Here is a 19116-nt window from a genome sequence, read left to right as displayed (position 1 = left end):
GCTAGATGCTTCATCTCTGTTGAGTATAGAGGCAGATGTGTTACATAAGCTTAGTTTTGAGGATCTAATCAAAGACTTTGCAGCTAAAAAAAATTAGGAAAAAACTTTCCAAAAGTAAGTGAAAGACTTCTGTCTTTTCAAATGTTAGTGGTGCCTTTGTAATGTCAGTGGTGTAGTATCTAGTATGGAGGGAGACTTGTTTTGATAATATGAGAAAATTTATCAGAATCAAATTCAAGTAAATGTACCGAAAAACATCTTTTGCTTCCTTACTGTTGGTGTTGTTTTATTTCAATTTCATCTTTTCAAAATTCTGTGTTGTTCATTATTTAATGTAAAAGATGTGTTATGTAAGAATAAGATTAGTTTTGGGAATATGAGCAAAATTTCACAGTCAAAAAATTGTAAGAAAACCTAAAAATGTTCGTAGAAGTTGTATTTTTTTACTGTTGATTGTGAGTATTTTTGATGGATAATACACTTAATTATATGTATTTTGAAAGACACATATGGGGGCACCAAAGTCTCCAGTGCTTAGGGCACCAAAGGGGCTTAGTCCGCCCCTGGTAATACCGTAATCTGATCCGAGACAGGTCGTACTCTGGTTCGTCAAAGAAGAGTTCTGAATTAATTTATATTCTGAGTAGATAACATTTGAGACACGAAACACCTAGTTAGTCATAATATTTGAATACTAGCCTGTTGTCAGTTTGTTTTGAAATACCCCCAGGAAAGGTTGTTGTGTTGGATTAATAAACCTGACGTTATTTTAAAACATTAGAGATGATCTCATAAGTCAGAAATAAAATACTACAACAATAAATGTACAAATAAGGCATAATAAAAAGGGACGCTTTTACACTTCTTTCGTCGGTCCTGAATCCATGTTTGTAACCCAAACCTCATTAAGTCCTAATATTTAGGAAACTGAATTCAACTGTACAAAATTAAAGGATTAGCCAAACTTTTCACTTGAATATATAAACCAAATTCTAGTAAAATATTTTTGCTTAAATTTCTCATTATATACAGGGGCTACATTTTCTGCTAGAAAAGCAGAAAATTTCAAGGTCAGATGAGATCACGACTAAAATGTGTTCTTACTCATTTTTTTCGATACGTTACTTTCTATTTCATTTCTTCTAGGCTGTTTCAGGTTGATACCTTTTAGGTTCTACTTGATTTCTATTTTGACACCCACATCACGGGGAAAAACTTGAATAAACAGCTTTTTGATAAGTTTTCTGTTTTTCTAGCGACCACCTTTCTATATTATTTATTTACAGTTTAGAATATTATTTATTTGCAATATCAGGATCATACAAATAAAGCTATTCACAATTTAAATTATTTGGTAGGCCTACATAGTAAATTCTTCAGCAAATGAAAGTGGTCTAATGCGAAATATACAAGCGTAAGTTTGTTGTAATTCTAATATGAATTTACCTTATATCCACATTAACTTTATAAGCATTTTTTGTAGCTCACACTTTCAATTAAAATGCGTTTTTAAATTTGAAAAATGTTCATGTATATTTTTTAAATTTTATAACGTCACTAATGAATAAACCCTACGCATGATCGCAAGGACGAGTGCATAACAAAAGCAATGAATGGTGGAATAGTAGTTACTTGATTCCATTATTTACATTTGACATGATATGGTTACTTTTTTCTTTTGATAATGAAAACAAAACAAGATCAGCAATTGTGAAGGACTATGGGTTCATATCAGTGGCTGGCTAAACTTTTCCGCTGCCCAGGGCATGCTTCTGATAATGATGCCCTTTATGTTTATACCTAACTCCAAAAATAATTAGGGGGATAAACAAAATATAGATGTTGTACATGAGACTGAATATATTAAAGGTCAAGTAAGAAGGAAATGTTTGTAATATTGCGCTAAATCACGCAATGAACAGACGAACACCTTGGCGATGAAGGGCAGTCGCCAGTCAGCCATTGCCTCTTCACGATCAGTCACACAATACTGAACACGTAATGTCCAATTTTACTTAAATATAAACACATCGAGGAAAACATGTTTAATAACGCGAACTCTACAACTTGGATCTGCTGTCACCTACAACGTGCTGCCCGGGCGCATGCCCCCTATGGCTCTCCTCTAGGCGTACCCTGTTTTAGAACTTCTATACAGACAACTATCCCGCATTTTATGTATTGCGGGAATCCAGCACTCGCTTCAGTCAACCGTACAAAAAGATAATATAATATTGTGAGGAAGGAATTCAAATTGATACTTCGATCGAACTTTCAAACTTTGCTCCTCCTTGTAGGGATAGAAATGCTAATGCTCCTGTGTTTTACACTTCCAAGTATTTCTGTTATATATCTACGTGTATACTTCCTCATCTTTTTAGATCCAATATTGTAGAAAATTGGATTCAAACATTCTGAAAGTCTGAGACAGAAATACTCGGACATTCCAAACCAGTAATCTTTTGCGCGATGTTCTTCACTTTTGGGATGACCATCCTCCACCGACCAAAACTCGTAGGCTGCAAATACATATATACACAAACAATTAGAATGATGCAAAATTATTTTATTAGAATAAAAATTGATGAAATTAAATATTTTTCAAACTCCTATCACCCCTTCCATTAACTTACCTATAAATGGAATGTATCCGATTAAAAACGATAATACAATGAGTAGCAGTTGGAAAACAGCATTTCTCTCATTTTTCTGCCTTTTCGTATATGATCTCACACTCATTGCTCTTGAAACGTCCGACTTAGAAAAAATGCAAACATGCGTCGATATCAAGATTGTCATTACTACAATCACCAGAAGAGGAGCACAGAGGAATAGTGGATATGCAAATTTCTGGTACAATATATATTGGTCGTACCTGCAGAAAAATTAAGGAAAAAACCATGCAAGAATTGTAACGAAAGCATTGGAAGGTCCTTATAATTAACTTTGTTCAGCTGGACTCTGCGTTGACAGATCATACTTAAGCTAAGTGTACAATGTACGCAGAAATGTTGCTATGACCGAATATGACATTAGGTGGATTAGTTAGAATTTCCGATATCTATGGGCATCTAGCTTTCATGATTAATTAATTCATACTGTGTTCCTTGAGAAATGTTGAAGAGCTGCTTAAGTATGTCACCCCTAATGTGATTGAACTATTGCTTTTTCAGTAGAATTTGTCATCTGTATTCTGCAGGATTTATATCAAATTTGAAAATAGTATATTATTACCTATTTCCTATTTTCTTTTGAATCATATGTTCATAATATTTGATATATATATAGAAGCATATCGTCGAAACTTATCGACGGTTCCTTAATAAAACATATGCCTAAATGAAAATTCCATGCTAACCTTTTGGTGAGTAATCCGTTAATAAATCGATCACCTCTATTTTACGTTAATGCGTTTACTCATGAACTCACCATTCATCTGTTATTGTACAAGCAGGCCAAATAGAAAATCTGTCATCACTTTGTCGCGGTCCGAAGAAGATGTAAAAAGGTACAAATCCACAAGTAATTACCACGAACCAAATCACGCCAATAATTATCTACAGAAGTAATGAACAATATTTTATATAATGTGAATAGGTATTGTAAATTACGCTTTTAAAAAGATTCTCACAAAAACTTAGAAGGAAAATTATGAAAGAAACCAATGACTATATACTGTAATTTCATATGGAATAATCATTTCTTAGTAAAGCAATAAAATGCTGCATACACTGAACACAAAGTCGAAAGCTATTAGGAGAAAAATACAAAAATTTTGTGTGATAGCAAAATAATATAATATTCACATAAAATCTGATTAATCAAGGTTTTTGCTGAGATTACGAAATGTCCGCTATGTATAACACATCCAGTAGTATTGTAGCAGCAACTTAGTTTTCTTACATATCGACCATTATAGCTGTCGTCTGAGAGGGATTGAGTAGTTACTCTGTATCTATAATATATCATTTAATTTACTATACACAAAGCCCAGTGATATTAAATTTCATTTTTGACTCAAGTTATTTTGTGGAAATCAAACTTTACTCGGTGTAAATGCCACCGATTGAAGCATGCGGAATTTGTGGAATTGTAAATTTTTACATGTTGGTCATACTTCATTCTTTATATAACAATCTTACCTTCACCATTTTAGTCGTCAGTTTTTGTGAATTAAAAGGAAATTTTATCACAATGTAACGTAGCAGTCCGAAAATCATTATGTGAATTGCTGTCGAGAACGAAGTTGTTATTTCGGACCCCCAATAAAACTGTAAATTACGAACGATAAACACAGAATGTTAATATTAAAAATTTGCCAGATTGAGTAAGTTAAACGCAGTTTAATTAAGCGTTATTTATACTGTTAAACTTATATCAGAACATAATATTTTAAATAATATCATTGTGCCACTGCACTTGGAAATTCCCGAAACATATCACATCAATGCATTCACTCAATCAATTTCCAACAAGCCACATTCAAGAATGTTCCCTGAAAGGTACTTACAATTACTTGTTTATCTATGTGTAAATGGCAATTTACCTTACAAAAGAATTCTGGAAGCTTCCATACGTCAAATCCTAGTGTTCTTCGGTACCAGAACAGTGGGCTTATGATGGCGGATATCAGGTCAGAAACACAGAGAGAAAAAATGAAATACACGAACAAATTTCTGAATTAGAAATAACATATTCTTTATTCGTTAACACAGTTACCAATGAAGTGACCTCTGGCATATATAACTCAACTTGTCATTAATGATTTAAAGACTATTCGGTGACTCAATCAAAAACGAACATTTTATTCATTCGTGTAAATTCTCGAACACGTATGTAAATGCATATAGTTAGATGTTACTTCATTGCAAAATAAAATTTCAATATAGTTTGCAATCACATTCTTATAATATTTTTTTCTATTTATCTCTGAAAAATCAAGAAATGCCTTTAGTTGTAACATATTAGAAATAAGAGCTCTGAGTCTGAACAGGCATCATTCCGATGACTACCGAAATGATAATGAAAACTGGCGAGTGCATCATTGTTGGACATAGTATTTTATTTTGAATGACCTCCGTTATAAAAGAGGGAAGTACTTCTTCTATCTTACTTTGGTTTTATCTTATTTCAATTAAATAAAGCAAAGCATTTCAAGCGAAGACTGGTATACGAATAAATGGACAAGTAAGTTATATTACCTCAGTTTTGAATACTTGCAGATGACAAGGATGGTTAGCAGGTTCAATACGATTCCAATAATGAATAATAATAAAAAAGCAACTCCCGTTGACCAAATAGACGGATTTCCAAATGGTCGATTAGGTCTGAGAATAAAAAATTCTCTAGCTCTGTCAATCATAATATATCACACATCTCAGTGGCTTTTTATTGATCTTTCAAATCCTTATTTAAAAATAGTAACAGAAACGTAAAGTCTGTGTGGGTAACGCAAGTGAAACATTACCAGTAGATTGAATCTCTTATAAGCTTTGTTTGTGGAGTCGACATCTATGTGAAACACGAACTATATTTCACTATTACGTGTTCGGTTGTGATGGAACAAGTTTTTAACCGTGCGTATATTCAAAATTAATCTTAAATCTAGTAATGGATGTTGTTCAAGAAATAAAACTTCACTATCATATATGCCTATCAAGGATCAAATTTTTTTCTAACAAATTGAAGTAGAACATGATGAAAATTCACATGTTAAGTCCAATACTTCCTTCTTCCAATACTTTTAAACATTCATCACAGATAGATAGAAATTTTAGACTCACCGTGACGTTGACGTCTCGTTCGGTAAAACATTTGAAGTTGCGCTGATGAATTCCGTTCCGATCGAAGAACTGATATTTTCAGGCCCAGATGTTACTATTTCGATTGAGGTTAATTCGAACATGCTTACAATTATTCAAATGTATCTATGATTTCATGAAATCTATTTTTTTGCTTATCACATCAATTTGATTATGACTTGCAAAACAATTATTCTGACTAATCTATCACCCACGCTGCACATTAAGATTTGATATCATTTTTCCAGCTTTTATATTCTCTGCAAGTGAAATTAGGTTACTCTACAACTTGTTATGTTTCCCAACTTGAAGCCACAGAAATTATATTTATCAATTGTTGAATTATATTTAGAATAATTTGCATAAAACGTAACACATTATTTCGTTTACAACAATTAAATATACATCGGCAAATGAAAATATAGACGTATCAAAAAATAGAATGATAGTTATATCACGACACGAATAGGTATTTTTACAGGCTTGTTAATTTGCCCATCATGCTACACATCGGAAAAGCATACAGGTTTGGATCGTACGGTAATGATTATGTATAAAAAAAAAACTGCTGGACTTGATTCTCAACGCAAGTGCTGTTGCAAATCCGTTATCGTACCCGTAGTTGTCGCCATCAGGCTTCGACGAATTGACTAATAATATTTTGGAAACGTTGGACCAGTTCCTGTGGGCTTTTTCCATCACTTGCTAATATTTATCTTATGACTCCCAATACAACTTTAAAAATAACACCATTACAAAAATACGTAATAATATGCATGTCCCGCCAGTCGGTAAAAAGCTAATTCAGTCACTCAGTTACACATGTCACGCAATAGCATACTTTGACACAGAAGATGCAATTTAAAATAACGTCACATGCAATTATAAATAACTGCTAGTCTTTGAAGCTACTTTCAAAATACCAATGTATTTATTGTCGCATTCAGTATTTCTATCTTGAAAAAATAAACTATAGTTCGGCGAAAATTTAATGAAACAGAAGGAATATGAATTTGACTACGAAATAGAGGGTAAAATTTCAAACGATGAAAATGGAACATGAATGTATATCAAGTTAAATAGGAGAATAAATAAATTATAAAACACATTTGATATTGTATATATATATATATTGGACGGCGCTGTGATTGTTAAGTAATATTGAGTAACATAACATTGAAAGACATAGCAAGTAGAAGGGATATTGTATGCATGATCATCAGACAGATCATTTCTTTCTAATTAGTGATCACGAAGTGGTTCGTTAAGAAGATCGTTTCAAATTGTTGTTGTTGTTACAAACAATCCCTAAGGAATGAACTAATCCAGGGTTTCCCAAACTAGGGTCCAGAAACCCCTGGGGGTCCATGATGACTGCACAGGTGGTCCACAACCATATGAAAAGAGTCTGATCGATCTTTAATGATTTATTTCAATCAAAATTCCATTGTATCTTTTTGGCCAAGCGTTGCTGACGAATATCAATTGTTAGAAGTAAAGCAATTAAAATTGTATTGTTTTTTGCAATGACATGCATGTGTGAGGCAGCATTTCAGCTCTTATCAATGAAAGAACAAGATACATGTCGAGGAGTCACCTCATTCATCACATCAATATCGTTTTTGTTGTAGTGTTGTAAATAAAATATTGTCCTTCTTCGTTCCTCGCTGGACAGAGAAATTGATACAGCATATGATGTAGGTCCGTCAAAACAAAGGTTCACGAATAGGGGTCCGCGGCGCAGAAAGTGAAAGCCTGGACTAATCTATTTTGCTTTAGGATGGTTTAAGCCGCTATTTAATTGAATAAAATATTTTTTCATGTTTTTGGTTCTCAAATAAATAGTTTTTCAAACAAACACAGCTTTACATAATTATATTCACTATAAAAAATGGCTTCATTTTTTATTGTTGTCATAACTATGTTAATAATTTATGTTACTGAGTTGTTTCTCGATCTGGATGAAATTGGAGCTGTAATACTTCTTCTTCGTCTGATTTCTGTATTTCCAAAGGTTTCTTCTAAATATGTCTTAGTGCAATTTCGCATTTTACTGGATCCAAGATTGTAGAATATTGGATTTAAGCATTCAGAAAACCGAATGAAAAAATATTCTGATAATCCCATCCAATAATCTAAAACTTTGTAATATCGCGTGTTTGGGTGACTTTGCACTGACCAAAACTCGTACACTGTAAAAAAGAGAAAACTACGTTAATTGAAGAAATCAGCAATAGAATATTCAGAAGTAAATATTCAACTGGACATAATCAGCTCTGTTTTGCTTAACAGCATCGAAAATTTCCCTTTGGGTCTGATTGCAAAAAGTATTCCCTTCAAGATCGTTCCAAAATATATGATAGAACATATAAATAATGCAAAGAAAAAGTTGAGTCTTTATTTGATGTAAAACACAAGAATTTCATTGCAATTTAAAGTTGCGTGAATTACTTTGAAATATTTATTATCTTAATTCCGTACTCATGTAGTATGTAAAACAAGATGGCGGACACCGGAACGTAGTATGTGTACCAGTTTAGGGTTAGGCCAAAATTCCAGGTACAAATACTACGGGAGTCACTTGGCTAGTCCCCGAACTAAAATAAGGAAAATTTGGATAAAATTATGTCCTATAACCCTAACCTGGTACATATACTACGTTCCGGTGCCCGCCATTTCGGTTCACATACTACGAAAGCGCCAACTTAATTTTTATCACAACATATTCAAATTTGGTTAAAAATAACAGAACAGTTGTTAATTAGTTTGTCTGATCTAATTAAAGCCGACAAAAATAGGTTCAACACGTTTTATGTTTGTGAGAGTTACTTCCTGGGGACATTTGGGGAAAGTACTGGATAGATCCCGAAATTGGGCTTGGTCCTTCTACAATATTAATAGCAACTATAATAAGAGGCAATGGAAGCATTGTTGACTCATGTTTTGGTTTGAAAATATATTGCGTTCTATTTTTGTCACCAATCTTATGTTGCGTAGGCAAAAATCAAATGATGCAAATGCAGGCATGCGCAATAAATAAAGGGAAAGGTTACGACTACGTGCTGATGATCTGGTACCGATACGCTTCTTACAACTCTAATTAAGAACATTTATTAAACTGGACTGAGTCAATTAATGTCGAATCATTCCATGAATCGTTGCAGTTGTCTTCGATGCGGATTGAATGTCCAACTGTGTACAAAGTGGCATAATTGCGTATTTTTAAATCGAACGTCAAGATGTTTTTAATTCAAAATTGTCAGAACATTGGCCATCAAACAATGAATATTCATTCCATTTAGTTCGTATAATTGTTTTCCGACGATTTAAAATATCGTGACCCTAATCGCGAAAAGTGATCAAATATATAAATTATATAATGGCTTCTTACATGTCTGTCTACATAAATTAGTCAATTAAACAGCGAACGCTGTCTCACAAACATTTACTTCATGACTATAGGTGCTACACTAACCTGTAAAAGGAATGTATCCAATAAGGAACGAAAGAACAATAAGAATCAATTGTCCGACAGCTTGTTTATCTTTTTTCTTTCTCTTTACTGAAGCTGTTTCGTTGGCTGATTTGGCTGCTCTAGTTTGTGTTGTAGCGTATACTTGGAATGAAATCATCACAGAAACCAATACTACCATCACAAGAGGACCGTATAGAAACAGCGGATAAGCAATCTTCTGAAACAGCGTGTACTGCTCATACCTTAAACAAAAAGGCTATTATATTTGCGTTTTTGTTAATATTTATATATAATGTATATTCTTTATCCCTACCTTCTACGCCAATTGCAATTAGAAATGAGCGTTACTGATTCATAAGTAGTTATAAATATTAGTTTTTTCGTCATAACCGGTATCGAATCAGAATTTTAAATACCGATATACCTATAATGTTTCAGAATATTACAGAAATGAGCTATTGACTTCCACTCTATTATTTCTATATGTTTTCAAACTTTTGCTGCCTCGTTTGTAGACATTATTGCAGAACTATTACTAGCAAAGGGTCAGCGAAATTCGACCTAATAGTATTCCTTTTCGCACATTGTAACTTACCATTCCATATTTATAGTACAGGCTGGCCATCTTGCGTCTTCAGAATCACTATATCTATCTCGTACTCGTGCACCGAAAAATATGAAGAAGGGAATAAATCCGCAACTTATGCTTATAAACCATATAGCGATGATGCCAATCTGTTATTTAGAAAATGTAATGAACATATATTTTGTCTATCAATACAAATACAAACTTGCCAGCAAAGGTTCATAGAATTATTTCAGTGAACACGCCCTCGTGCTTAAATATTATATATATCTATATGGTATGCTGTAAACTGCTTGTCTGAGGAAGTCTGATTTTGGTCAGACGAAACGTTACAGAAATACATTTGTGTTACTCTGCAGCATAGGACTCTTGAATTGCATAGTAAGGTATTTTTATTCCTGCTACAGCATCTTTGCATTATGTACATACAGATCCACCAGCACAAAGGCATTGAGGATAGATAGAGATTTAGTATCGCGCATCCTCTACTAATAGGTATATAAAGGTTGTTTTTACTAGATTGGAAAATACTCATTTGGGAGAAGGAAAAGCCAACTAAAAAAGCCTTTGTTTTTTAAATTTTGCACGCGTTTCAGCCATAAACGTTTAGTGTATAAAGATAGAAGTTTTCAAATTCAAATGTGCTGAAATCCCGGAATTTCAAGGAAGTTCGATACACAAAAAACAAAAGGATAAATAAATGTAATCGGTCACAAGTCTTTTAAACATTATATGGTTTAGCGCCAGGGACTACATTCCTTGTGGTATTAATTGTCAATTTCGAACGAGTTAAATTTTGTAAACATATTTATGTTTTTATATCCTAACTTACAATTGCATTCCTGTCCGTGATTCTGTAATACAGAATGGGAAACTTGATGGAAAAATATCGAAGAAATCCGAACGTCATAATGTGCATTGCCGTGGCAAATGACGTTGCAATATCAGCTGCCCAGAAAAACTGAAATAATAAAGCAAAATATTTGTAAATGGGATGCGTTCAAGTGTTCCGACTTACTTCAAAAATTTTATGAATTTCTACTGAGATGTTTGAAAAATCTTGAATTTCAGCAGTATTTTAGATTTACCCGGATTGTACAGCAGCGGATGGATTTGCAGAGAACATTAAGGATAATTATAAAAGAGGCTGATAGTCAAAAATGATTTCTGGTACACAGACAAATAGTGAAAAGGAAACAGTTTAAATCAGCCGCAATTATAGACTGATATTATTTTGTATATATGGATAACCTTGGATAGGCATTCACTTTTTGACCATTTTTCCAAAATGCTAAAATCTAGAATTACCTTACAGAAGAAACCAGGTATCGCCCAGACATCAAATCCCAGAGTTCTTCGATACCAGAAAAGTGGACTGATGACAGCAGATATTAAATCCGAAATGCAGAGAGAAAATATAAAATACACAAACAAGTTCCTGTAAAAATATTATATATTTATTAGAAAATATTTTGACGTCCATAGAACATCTTAACAGTATTATGAAAGCTTCTATATTTTGTTTAAGTTCCAGTTTTCGTCAATAATAATATCGCAAATACTTGAAGTATGTTTGGAATTTCTAACAATTTTCCGTATCCCAATAATTTTACACTTCACTCTATTCTGTATGACAATTGCCTAATTCACATTATTGATTAAAGATCAAATACATGTCAAACTTTTTCATGATACGCGGAATACTGTAATCGAAAAGAATGCGTATCATGGTTTGGCTGTAAACAGATTCCTATTACATTATCATTTCTTAACGATCCAAATGTTTCTAGGGCTTGAACGACTTACGTTAAATTGGCGACTATAATTATATCAATTTAATAGTTTTGATAAATCTTACCTCACTTTTGGATACTTGTATATTACAAGTATTGTCAATAAATTCAGAATGAATCCTATAATAAGGAAAGTAAATATGATGCATGCGGACAACCAGATTGCAAAATCTCCGAATGGTCGCTCATATGGCCTAAAATGCAATAAACGAGCGTTAATACTTTATTACTAGGAAAATATTAAACCGAAAAGTTTGTTAATTTGTTCAAATAATGCAAATTCATATAACTTTTGGTGCAATATTCAACATAATATGGCTGGGATTTTACTAATATTGCACAATTAGAACGCACTCACTTTCTTACAAATGGATATTTGTATTTTATTGTTTATACTCTGTGTTCATCAAATGGACCTTGCTGATTATATCTGAATATATGTACCAATAGAGCCAACTCCAATATGACTACAAATGAGAGTGAATGAACACACAAATGAGAGTGGTGACCAGACTAAAACTTGCCAGAATCATTTTGCATGAAAGATTCAATAACTGGTCTTTTGTAACTCTACTTTTATCTTTATGTGGGTTCATATAATTTTTCAAGGCTTGTCCATGGAACATATTTTCGGTCCCATTCCATCCCATAGCAATTATGCCTGTCCCATCCCATTCCATGGGATTCCCATTGGAATAAAATTCAATAAAATTGTTAAATTTTAACATTGTTAAAATTGTTAGGTTTAGCGTCCACTAAATGAAACGTCTCCCAGAAATAGATATAACTTATCTAAAACTTACTCTATAGTTGAAGTCGAAAAATTTCTTGAAGTCACATTGGCCAGTGTGCTCGGAAAATCTCCTGATACCATAGTGCTTGTGTCCGTACTCGTAAATGTATAAAAAAAAAAGTCGCATATATATCATTTTAGTTTCGACAACTTCGATTTATCTATGAAGTACGTAGTAATATAAAGCAAGCCGACATCTAAAAAAAATGTAACAAGGTTTATTTTTGGCCGCCAATTTATTCATGAATGCTAATTTACTAAAAATGAGTTGCTATCTTGTCGCTCATGTTTGGGTAAGAAACACCGCCAAAGACCTCAATTGTATCTAAAATCATGAATTCGCCGCAATATCCTTTCACAGTGACGTCTGCGATAATTGCAGTTTCTCTGCACCCGGGCACGACGGCGCATGTGCGTAGAGTACCGGTATGGTATCGTGGTTCGAAATGCTTCCATTTATATCGTGCCAGTAAAATTCGCCTATTTGGAATAAATTCCAACTAGCTTGTATAAACTTACAGATTACTTTGAACTATAATATTAAAGGATTTGAAGTTTGATGTTGTGTTTTCTTTCATTCCAGGTCGTTTTCTCGAAACAAGCTTGAATTTAACAAAGCTCTAAACCCGACACGACTTTCAGCTCTGCTAATAACATCAATATTCCAACATGAATTGGACATATTTATGGAACTCGTTTAATATTCTGTAAGCCAAAACTTTGCGTCGGATTAGACTGTAGATCGCCTAATTGGTAAAAATGGCATATTATGCCTGCAATTTGAAACATGACGTATAGTCTATTACAACCTCCTTCTGTTATCAATTTTTCACATTATCAAATCAATCATTTAGCGTTGAATTTCCTGCAAACCTGAAATACAGCTCCACCCAATTTCCTTTACTTACGTAGCTTAACTGTCCTCGACTATTTCATTACTTGCAATTTAATCACTTCGTTAGCTGATGGATAAATGGACTCATATTCAAACAACTTCCTTATTTTGAATTCGATACGTCATACTAATGACGCATAGCAAAAATGTGAGAGTGTTTTTTATATTTAATTACATGTATTCTATATGATTTAAATAAAATTAAGATGTATCCACGATTCACTCACTTTACAACATATTTGCATTGCAAGTCAACTTCCTGGTAACGAAATATGGCATTGAGATCGACTCATTCATAAATGAGTCGAAACGAATAAATGAGTCGAAACGAATATGTCAATAAATATTCTGCGTAGGCTACCAGGAAACCTATGCAACCTATGCAATTTAATATGAGGTTGCATGTATATACACAGCCTTTCTTCTAATTCGAAATAATGTTATCTTAAATAAAATCTTTGAACGTTTTCGTCTTTCTTTCAAAAAAGTTTCCCGGACATTTTCCCCAAATGCGATACAATGACATCATTTGCAATATTGCTTCGAGTGAACAAACAACAAGCCGTACTTTTTAATTCAGCGCGTATGCTTCTCGGCTGTGTCGATTATTGTAATGGCTAATTGGTAGTCAATAACTCAGCGATCACATTTATATCATCCCCAATTATTTTATCAATTTGTTTATTACCAATTATTTGTTTGTAGCATTACCCGGAGGGTACCGTCAAATTTTATGGAGATATATATTAAATGAATACGCTGCTTAGTATACTGATTATGGTAGTAATTAATTGTTCACCAATGCTATTGTTATAGAATCCAAACTACTTTGAAACAGCGCTCATATTTTCTGCAAAAATGATGTTTGATGATTGAATTTTAACCAAAAACACAATCCAGCGTCAAAAAGGTTGTATTTTTACTAAATTCTACTGCCAATTTCACCGACTAATCCCCCATTCTCGATGAGCAATATTTTTATCCCCGAGGCCGTAGAACAACCACATAACGAGATTTGAAGATATGTGGTAATCCCAAACAATAATAATTAATATGACGTCATATTTGGTCCAATTTACTCTCTATAAAAATTATATGTTTAAGATATCTATAAATCCTTCCCCACGCTTACGACGTAATGAGCTAAGAATTAATATTTATCTCTGAAAACTAACCTCCAGTTTACTATTTCCAAACCAGGAATACTCAATTTTCATTGACTTTGATGGAATACTATGAAACCTGTTGTAAAATAATATTCTTTTCTATATGCTAAGCTAGATAACCTCTATTGATTGTGAGCTTCACCCACTAAGAATAAGCAATATATGTCTGTTTGTGCGTAGTCATTGGACGTGCTCAAGATAGTTTCCAGTTGATTTGATGAAAATAGAATTGTTTACACTTTTTGACGTCTGTTCGCCGAACCAAATCATGGACGTAACGTGATTGTCTTGTACGCGAATTCATATTTTGTATTCGATAGCATTCAACCAATAATACTATAAAATGTTACGTATATTGTTGTCACATTTCCGTTACATTTACTCGTTGCACGAAAATATCAATGTATTCTATACTTTTCTTATTTCGGAATACAAACTAAATCTAGGAAATTGGAAACTTTCAGTCACAACTCGATAACATATTGATCCGACAATTGACGCCACCGAAAGGCGACAAGCGACTTGTCGGATTTTAGTGATAGTGTATGGTTTTATCAAAGACATTGAACTTTTTCATACAGGTTAATTAAGCAATAGATAATAGTCCACCGTTATCTAGCTAGACAGCTGGAAAAAGTATAATTTAGGAATAAAATTTGCCTTCTATACAGTGTTGTGTTGTAAGTGTCAATTGTATAATTATAAGTTCACCTTGTCATGGGACTGATTGAAATAGAGCAAAATGGTTGGTGATAAATAAAAGAAATAATATGAATGAATTTCTACTAAAGCGTTTCAGAAAATAATAAACTCTGCATGACGTATAAAAATAGATTGAAAATTGCCGAATCCATGGGCGTATCTAAATAGCTGGAAAATAAATGAAAGGAGAAATTTACTTCATTGCATATAGATTGTTTTTACCATTTGAAAGCATTCCTTTAAATTTGAACGGAAAAGGCTAATAATCAATTAGATGAAGGCCGTCTATTTAGTTGAACTTGAAAGGCTAAGATCATTAAATCGTTTCAATACTCAACAAGTATAAGTCAGCAACTGAATTTTAAGCTATGCTTTGTATGCTTAAAGTCTTAATTGCCTTATGGCCATTTCTCCATTTGTCATAACAGAATTCTATAAATCATTGCCTAGAACGAATATATTATACGAAATATGCTTTTGTAATAAGAAATTAAATAATCGATTCTTCAACAATCGAACATTTTTTTGGAGAAATATTATTTTCATCATTATATTAAAGATGACGTGTCAGTTTGAGGAGACAAAACAAGCCGGAAATATTAAGTTTTCTCGGCGCAGCGAGACCTCGATGAAAACGTTGTAACCACTGGAACCGTTAGTGAAAAGATGAAGTGTCAAGTTAAGCCGAGTCCTGTTTTTTCTAGACGTTGAAGAAAATGCGACTTTGTACTGACAGTTGCCATTAGCAACCATATACAAGGTTGATGCTGTAGATGTAATAGGATTTTTATATTCATCCCACTGAGAGAAAAGTTGGTGTGACGTCCTATATACGCGGCTCACCTGCATTCCAATGACTTGACTTGTGACAGAGACGACGATAAATACCCAGTTGCGAGAGGCTTGAATATCTTCTATTTAGCCAACAAAATCATGAAAATGGACTCTACCCAAGACCAGATTTGCCATTGGGCAAGACATTCAATTTTAAACTATTATTCTTTTCAAGTAGTTTTTGAATTTTAAAGCCTTGTTCCAGAATAAAACTGATTCAAAATTTTATAAAACTAATATTTGCTTAATCTTTCAATCAGGGAAATAATTGTTGTTCCAAATATTTACCGCACAGTCGAATAAATGAATCCAAATTTGAATAACTTAACCCTAATAAAATAAATGATAATATATGATAAAAAATATATGATAATTCAAATTAATTGAGCATGTTTTTATTATCCTAACAATACCTAAGCAGGCCTGTGCAAGTTGCGGCCCGCGGGCCACATCCGGCTCGCGGCAACGTATCATCCGGCCCGCGAGCAGGTTTCTTGATGTGGACACTTTCTTTTTTCTTTACATATAAAATATACTTTAACTTTGAACGAAAGAAATTTTTAGGAAAATGAAAAAGTCGGCAATACCATTAGACAAATCCTTCTTTAAATGACCGATTGTTTTCGTCAGCTCGAGATGTTATTTGGACCGTAAACGCTTTTACGTCGGTGATTATTCTACTCAAATCACAAATCACCTTCAACATATGTCTAGCATACAGAACTGTGGAACCATTGAGAAAAACGAGTCATGATATATATAATAATGCTAAAGATAAGGAAGTGCATCTGCAAGCAACCTAAATCGAGATTTCAGAGCGGCAATATAAAATACTAAAAACCGGACAGAAACAAGATTGATTTAGAAGGTTTGCGACAGATTAAAACGCTGTTGTAGAAATTGGAAACTGAAAAATTTCTGGTGCCCATGGCACAAAGTAAAGTAAATTCAACCGATTTTCATGGTACTAAATTGAATTTTAATCGGTGTGGTTTTATGGCAGACGAAGGGATTTTTCTATTGGTGAAATCTGTAAAATATAGCCAAGTCATTGTTGCAAGAACAAATCACATTTGTTGATTTCACGATATCGCAAACACCGAATAAAAGTAATCTGGCACTTTATCTCACGTTTTTATATATATCCGCGACATGCGGTGGTATTTAACAGTAGTAATGATTATATTTTGTCAAAGCAATTGCAGGTTAAGTTTAAAACAACAAAGCAAGACATTTTAATGTGCCCATATCAATGCATGTTAAATATACCCGTATCGCAAAAATAGGTATCAAAATTAAGTATATTCCGGCAGTTTATTTCACATTTTTATATACGCAGATAGACGTTGTATTCTAGAGCAGTGCATTCCAAACTTTTAGGCTCGCAACGCCTTCGAATGCATTAAAGTTTTCCGCGACCCCTGTTTACGTTAAAAATACTATGGTCACGAATGTTTGGTCATCGAAGGCATGGTCTTAATTCCGCATAGTTACTCACCCTTTAGCATTAATGATAAAATTCGGCATTGTTTTGCAAGCGTGACGTTTCTCTGATCCTATGTCTTGTCTTGAAATCGCGATATCTATGTTTTAAACTAGTTTTAATAACTGTGCTTTAAATAAAAATAACGGAGTACAATAGTACTTTGTTTTATTTAAATGTGTAATGAAATGCATTGGAAACGCACAATTGGCTTTACTTAGTCCGGTCCGCCACTGCATTTTGAATATCCAATGTGGCCCGATAGCAAAAATAATTGCCCAGCCCTGGGCCCTAACGGGTATATTAAGATATCGTTTTTTGGTGCCATGAAAATTTGTTGCATCCCCGAATTCCTTAAATTTAACTTACTATACAATCTACTTGGACGATTCCAAATTTATTTATGGCGTCATAACACATTTCAATAACAGCGCGATTCCTATTATGACACAATAACTAATTCGATGATATTCTATGACGTCACTGATAAAGAGTGGCCTCACAAATAGCACGGCATAGGAAGGGGAAACCCCTGGCAAGTGTGCCAAAATTGGCACGAGATTCTTAGCCCCTCAGATTAAAAAAGTTTTAAAGGATAGGTATTATCTGATGAAACTAGGTTTTTGGTTTTTCATTTTCGTTTGTTAACAATCCGATATTTAGTAAAACTTTTTTCCTTTACGGAGAAAGGGAATATGGTTTCAAAGTGATATATTATAACCTAACTTCTAGCAGAGCTCTCAACCTACAGACAATTGTACTCGAGACAAGCGTAGGATTTATTTGGCTACTCTCTTACGTGATATAGTTCGTCTGTGCCACTTTTTTTTATTGATTCTTGCTAGATTTACGAAATTGTCGAGTGCATGCTAGTTAGAGTTGCTTGTTTAATTATTGGTATAAATTGGTTTCAAAATGTACTTGTGGATCTCTGTAGCCCAATATTTATTTATCACAATGTGAAAATTAAAGACATATATATTTACAAAAAGAAGCAAAACATTGTTATTCACAGGTGAAGAAAACCTAAGAAGTTATCTAGTTGTGACACCCTATGATGTATTGCCACTAATAAAAACTGAAAATAATATGGACAATAAAAAATGCAATTGTTTATAGTGGGGCATTTTTTCCTATGTTACAAAGCTGTTGTTCTAATTGGGCACAACTAGAGTTTCCAGTGATGAACTCTTTCTCCTGATGGGATTTGCTTGACTGATGAAACTATTATAGTAGGCTACTTCACGTATCTCTCTGCAGTTACAAAATATAAAACGGATGTAAATATCTCTGTCAGCGGTTATACAGCATCAGAAGTCCCACTAATATGTCAAGAGAAAGTAAACAAATTTTTTTTTTTTGACAGGTAATTCAATACCGGTTAAAACGGCATGTTTGGGTGAATATTTATCATTTCTTCAAGACCTTTACCTTTAAAAATGTCAGTAGTACGTTCTCACAAATTTTGGTTGGGTCGCCTAATTTTGGTTGAAAAAGAAACCACTTCTGGCCTAAGGTATTATCCTTAGCGTGGAGCCGTACTATTTGTTATTTGTAGCTTATTGTTCGCTAGTAATCTTTGAGGTGG

The 19116-nt window shown here is 33.4% G+C and overlaps 1 protein-coding gene across 1 annotated transcript; it reads right to left on the bottom strand.

Moving 5' to 3' along the window:
- Window positions 1-1380: 1380 nt before the first annotated feature.
- Window positions 1381-12644, bottom strand: LOC120342676 (uncharacterized). The gene is made up of 14 exons (XM_039411611.2): window positions 12459-12644; window positions 11721-11849; window positions 11171-11300; window positions 10695-10823; window positions 9872-10011; window positions 9277-9518; window positions 7737-7993; window positions 5784-5914; window positions 5202-5327; window positions 4547-4676; window positions 4143-4271; window positions 3430-3557; window positions 2634-2875; window positions 1381-2519 (listed from the first exon to the last, which is right to left on the bottom strand). The coding sequence occupies exons 1-14, from the start codon at window positions 12527-12529 to the stop codon at window positions 2275-2277; spliced, it is 2229 nt and encodes a 742-aa protein (XP_039267545.2). The 5' UTR covers window positions 12530-12644; the 3' UTR covers window positions 1381-2274.
- Between the last annotated feature and the right edge of the window lie 6472 nt (window positions 12645-19116).

The sequence above is a fragment of the Styela clava genome, chromosome 3 (genome assembly GCF_964204865.1).
Source record: "Styela clava chromosome 3, kaStyClav1.hap1.2, whole genome shotgun sequence".
In the NCBI taxonomy this organism is placed as follows: domain Eukaryota; kingdom Metazoa; phylum Chordata; class Ascidiacea; order Stolidobranchia; family Styelidae; genus Styela; species Styela clava.
Note: the sequence above shows the minus strand (reverse complement) of the source record. Positions and strands in the feature narration are given on the sequence as shown.